A 6,309-nucleotide genomic window follows, 5' to 3' on the forward strand; every position below is an offset into this window, starting at 1 on the left:
CGACGTCGTCAATACCTGGTATTCCCAAACGGAATCGGACAAAGACGCCGGTGCCTCCAGGCATACCGCCCGAAGCGTCAGCACAGATGCAAGCAAAGCCTGAACAAGACAAGATGGGAAGCGGCTGCAGCGGCCAAAAGATCATAGCTCCCATTTTTAAACAGCATTACAAAAGACAGATGGTGGACCTGATGCTTAAGTTAATCAACGCTTCTTGCGATTCAGAAAACGACTGCTCTGCGGATAGCGTTCGTCTGTCAAATCTCAAGAAAAATATGATCACGGTGAAAGGACTGTCAAATTCGTGAGGCGAAATGATCGGCTTCTGCATGATTGGTCAAGAGCCTATCTGCGTGAGCATCAGAAAAGTTTTGGACGTAGTGTCTGAATGCAGTGACGAGCTAGATGTTAAAGAGATCATGTGCATGTGCACGTACGTAACAGAGCTGTGCGTGGCCCTGATTTCGAAAAATGAGAAACACAACGTTGGTAAAATTGTTGAAACCCTGGTCGACTACATTCTCGACAAGAGCCTAATGTCCTGCGTATATTTTCTGTGCTCGCTGGATAATATATAAGGCTTTATCACACGTGTGATCATCATGTAATCATGTGTGTTCATATCATGTAATCATGACTTATTTTAGTACCTATGTAACCATTTTTAATCATGACTTATTTTAGCGTCTATGTAACCATTGTTTATTTTAGCGTCTATGTAACTATTGTTTTATTATGACTTATTTTAGCGCCTATGTAACCATTGTTTATTTTACCGTCTATGTAACCATTGTTTTATTATGATTTATTTTAGCACCTATGTAACCATTGTTTTATTATGCCTTATTTTAGTAACCGATTGTTTATCCTCTTCTATGTCATGTATCGCTATTCATTTTTTAAATAAAATCTTAAAACGTATACATTTTGTTATTCATTCTTTTATGGAGAGAGGCAACGCTAACATGGCAGAGCTCATGAAGGAAGCTTATTACACGCCGTCCAACCCTGGATCGTTAGGAGGTAAAAAACTATTAAAAGACGCCATTCTAAACGACACCGGTGTCTACCTGAGCGAACAACAGGTTACGGAATGGCTATCAGTCGAGGACGCTTACATGCCGCATAGAACGGCTCCTATAAAATACAAACGGAATAGAGTCATAGTGTACGGTATGGATACTCAGTTCCAGGCGGATCTTGTCGACATGACCGCCTATTCCGCGGAAAACGATAATCATAAATTTTTACTAACGTGCATAGATGTATTTAGCAAGTACACTTGGACGCGCGTGCTAAAGAATAAGAGCGGGCCCGAGGTTACTAAAGCCTTTGAATCTATACTCGACGAGGGACGCGTACCGCGCAAATTACAGACAGATTTGGGGAAAGAATTCTTTAATAAACATTTTCAAGATTTTATTTTATTTTCAAGATTCATTTATCATTTTGCTATGGCTACCGATTTGAAAGCGAGCGTCGTCGAGCATTTTAACAGAACGTTAAAAAGTCGCATGTGGAGATTTTTAACGGCCACTAATTCGCGACGATACATAGATGTTTTACAAGACATCACGCAAGGTTACAACAGCAGTTTTCAACGGAGTATTAGAATGCGACCGATCGACGTGTGCAGAGAAAATGAGGCTTTGGTGTTTCAAAACTTGCAAGGCGGTACAAAGAACGAAGCGCGATCGTTTAAATTTAAAGTCGGTGACGTTGTGAGGATTTCTAAAGTGAGAGGGGTGTTCGCCAAAGGTTACGAGCAGAACTACACGGAAGAATTTTTCACCGTAGCGGTCTGCATACCGCGACAGCCGCCGGTCTACAGACTGTCCGATTACGACGGAGAAATCATCGACGGAGTTTTTTACGAGGAAGAGTTACAAAAAATAATCGTGAGCAAAGACAAGACGTTTAAAGTGGAAAAGATTTTAGGACAGAAAAAACAGGGCCGAAATACGCTCGTTTTAGTCAAATGGGTGGGGTGGCCCTCGAAATTTAACAGCTATGTAGACAAAAAAGTTCTGGTGGACTTGCAAGCGCCCTAAAACCCTCGTAGAATCATTTGCTATGTCATTCGAGTCAACGACTAACATGGACGACGAGGGGTTCTACGTTACGCTCCCGTGCAATGCTTCTATGTCGGTCTACCCTGAAAATCGGATATCTAGTTACAGAACCAAACTAGCCTCTTCTATCAACTTGAAAGGCCGATGGCACGTAGGATTGTGCGAGATCGAATATCCTAGGAGCTGGTACAACTTTAATCGGGAAGATGGTGGTTTTACGTTACACATCCAACCCACCAGCGCTGCCGACGGAAAAAAGATAGACTTTACCCCGAATCCCAACCGCCACGCAAAAAGCGGTTACTTATCCAGCTTATTTGTTTCAAAGGCGCTCAGTATAAACCCCGGGTACTACGCTAATGTTCAGGCTGTGATTCAAGTGATAAACGAAGTACTAGCCCCGTCGGTGATCTTGGGCCACGACCGCTTGACAAACAAAGTCTTTCTGAGAGCGAAGCCTAACATTTCAATATCGTTCTACGGCAAGCTAGCCAATATCTTAGGTGTGCGACCTGACGATGCTTTGGGGCTAATCAACTACGATGAAAAAGCTGATTTTGAAAGAGATGTTGTCACGTACGCCCCTCATCAGGCCGATATCCACGCAGGATTCTATACGATCTATGTGTACACCGACATTATCGAATACCAAACGGTGGGCGATTCGTATGTGCCCCTTTTGAGATGTGTTCATGTTTCGGGTAAAGATAAGGAATCGATTACGGTTCGTTATGAGAAGCCTCATTACGTGGCAGTCAACAAGTCTGTCATCACGGACATCGATGTGCTACTGAAGGACGATCAAAACCTCGAAGTACCATTTACGCACGGAAAGGTCATTGTAAAATTACACTTTAAGCCGTCGAAACAATCCGTTCTCTGAAAATGAACTAACATAAGTACGTGTTGGTTACCGACATCCTCATTACGCTCCGGTCTTCACAGACGTCGACATAGAATTGAACGACGACCGATCCCTTGAATTTTCTGCGTTGACATTTGAAAAATGAATTATTATAACCACCACGCTATGAATACGAACGATTACGTCGACTATTACCGTAATCAGGCAGGCGGAGGATTGCCAGGATATGCAGGAGGAGGGGTTATGTACGGTGCAGGCCTAGGAGGTCTTTTCAGAGGTCTGTTCAGAATGGCCGTACCCCTGTTAAAAAAAGGATTCAGCATCGCTAAGCCGCACCTAAAAACGGCTGCTAAAAACATCGTGTCAGATGTCGTCACCACCGCCCTGTCGAGAGCTCATAAGACTCAAGACGGATCAGGTCTGATGGTCATGGCTCGTAAACGTATGACTAAACCGCCGGGGGTAAGGAGGCGTGGTTATTCGATAAAGAAAACAAATAGCGGCCTGAAGAAACGCTCAGTAGCGCAAAGAAAGCGTAAGAAACCTGTTAAGCGAAGCAAGTCGGCTAAGAGATCCGTAAAGACCATATTCTAACATGGCATTACTGCACAGCATGTCCGGGGAATGTATCAAGTCCGAGCTGGATTTATTTACAGTTCCACCGACGCAGACGGTTCTCGAGAAAAACACCTATTTAGAAGTACCGCCTTTTTCCGCTATATCAGACTCTGCGCCATTGGAGTTTTTTATCGCAGGGACCGGAGAAGATTACTTGGACTTAAATAATACGCTACTTTTTCTCAGACTTAAAATAACAAAACCTAACGGCGGCGACATACCTGACCCCGCGTCGGTAGGTCTGATAAACTACCCCGGAGCCACCATATTTTCACAAGTCGACGTGAGTCTCGGAGACCGTTTGATATCGCAGAGTTCGAGCACCTACCCTTATCGCTGCATGATCGAGTGTCTTATGAACTACAGTGAAGATGCGTTGGAAACGGTTTTCACATCAGGTCTGTTTCACAAGGACGAGGCCGGACAGATGGACGAGAATGACCCGTTAGGCGATAACGAGGGTCTGACGAAAAGGTCGAACTACACGAAGGGTGGCAAGGTGGTAGAGCTACTAGCGCCTATTCACAGCGACATTTTCTTTCAAGAAAAATTACTGTTAAACGGTGTCGACGTTAAAATACGTTTGATCAGAGCCAAAAACGAATTCTGTCTGATGAGAAGCGACGATGTGGCCTACAAAGTAAAAATCGTCTCGGCATCCCTATTTGTCAAGAAAGTCAGCGTGTCGCCGTCTGTGAGACTGGGGCATGCCCAGGCTCTGCTCACCGCTACTGCAAAGTACCCTATAGACAGAGTATGCCTCAAAACCCTTTCTATACCTACAGGATCCCGCGTTTCAAATCAAGAAAACTTGTTTTTAGGAACGCTGCCGAAATCAATCATTCTGGGGATGGTCGATAATGACGCCTTTACCGGAGCGTACGATAAAAATCCATTCACTTTCAATCATTACGACATGGAGTTCCTGGCCATTTATGTGGATGGTCAACAAATACCCGCCAAGCCGCTACAGCCGGATTTCGATTCAGGAGCCGCGGTGCGCGAATATTACCAGCTGGTGATGTCTACAGGGAGACATCTGAAAAACCACGGGCTCGCATTCGATAGAGGCGAGTTTATGAATGGCTACAGCCTGTTCGCATTTAACCTAACACCCGACGAAGAGTGCGGACAGCACCTGTCGCTCGTCAAGTCCGGGAACATAAGGCTAGAAGTGCGGTTCAAAAAGGCGCTAGCTAAGACCATTACGCTAATCGTTTACGCGGTGTTCGATTCGATCATTCAAGTTTCAAATCGCAGACAGATCCTGGTCGATCATTATTGATCTATAAAATTAACACTTTGCAGCTCACGACAATCATGGACAAAATTTCACGTAACGCTCATTTTCTCGGCGTTCTCGCATGCGATCAACTACCCGAAAGGCCGATAAGGACATTACCGGTGACGGCAATAATCAACACCCATGCTTCGGAGCTGCCCAGCGAGCACTGATTAGCCATTTATTTAGGTCGAGAGGGATCCGCGTGTTTTTTCGACAGTTTCGGGAATCCGCCCGACGATGAACGTTTTCCCCGCACCATCAAAAACTTTCTAGTAACCAACAGCTCGGATACGCGGTATTCGACCAGACGAGTTCAGGATTTTACGTCAGACGTTTGCGGACAGCACTGCGTGTTCTTTCTCTATCAAATAGCCAAGGGTCTCGACTATAATGATGTGATGGGACTGTATAGCGATGATTATATTAAAAATGACAAAATGGCGTCGCTCTTTGTGAAAAAATTATGGATGAACCGACTTCATGAAAAATCTTGATGCATTCTGTGTGTGCAGACCTGTAATTATTTTGCATGCATATTCAAGTAATAAACATACATTGTACAACTAAATAAAAACTCTTAAAGACATGTGGTTTTTAAATTGTTTTTTATTATCGAGATAGTCCATCGGGTACACTATTATCGTCAAAATTCTAGCCACGCGCTTCTATCCATAGAAGTGGAATGAAATGATGATTCAGAAAAGGCATATCGAGGCGCTGACGCACGTGATTGCCTCCTGGTTTTTTTAGAACGAGTTACTGGAGCGGTGGGTCGCAAAGGCGTGCCTCTTATCGAATTAATAGCGCGTCTAACGTGATGATTCGGAACAGTAGAAAACGGTATGTTTAATTCGGCAAAGGTCCGAAGAAACTCTGTCCATCCTACCGGTCTTCTGTCATCCCTAACCTTTTGCGGGTTGGTAACATTTTTTATCAAATCCAGCATGTGCGACCCTGGTATGACGCTCCCCCTAAACACAAACTCCCCCGTCGAGCTCCACATAGACGATCCTTTATCTTTAGACATTTTTTCTAATATGTAGCCACTGTTTTTCACGCTTCTTGACGGCCTGTTTTTCAACACTTCGGTGACCACCGCGTCCGTCCGAGGTTCGACGTTGTCATCGCTACCGATCGACCCGTCTTTATGATCAGCGGCAGAGGGTTGTGGTAAAGACAGCGTTAAAACGTTGCCCTCTCGATCCCCTTGCTTAACAATCGCCAAATACTTTGTCAGGATATTCGAGTAGAGTTTAGCTTTCTCATACTGATCCATATTAGGCCTCGGTAAAATATTCCTTATGGAGGTGTCCAGATCGTTTTCGACGACTTGTTGAATGTCCTCGCGAGCGTTTTCAGATTTCAGCCTGTCCAACTGGTGACGAGGCACCAAATACATTTTCTCAGCGTGCTCCATTCTCAGCCCTGTTTAGAAGCTATTAGGCTGGAAATAAAGGGGACAGCCACGC

General features: G+C 44.5%; 1 protein-coding gene across 1 annotated transcript; it reads left to right on the plus strand.

The window, feature by feature from the left end:
- Positions 1-3,532: 3,532 nt before the first annotated feature.
- LOC130545992 (uncharacterized protein F54H12.2-like) lies at positions 3,533-4,840 on the plus strand. The gene has a single exon (XM_057321043.1). The coding sequence runs from the start codon at positions 3,533-3,535 to the stop codon at positions 4,838-4,840; it is 1,308 nt and encodes a 435-aa protein (XP_057177026.1).
- The last annotated feature ends 1,469 nt before the right edge of the window (positions 4,841-6,309 follow it).

Source organism: Triplophysa rosa, linkage group LG1 (genome assembly GCF_024868665.1).
Source record: "Triplophysa rosa linkage group LG1, Trosa_1v2, whole genome shotgun sequence".
Taxonomy (NCBI): Eukaryota; Metazoa; Chordata; class Actinopteri; order Cypriniformes; family Nemacheilidae; genus Triplophysa; species Triplophysa rosa.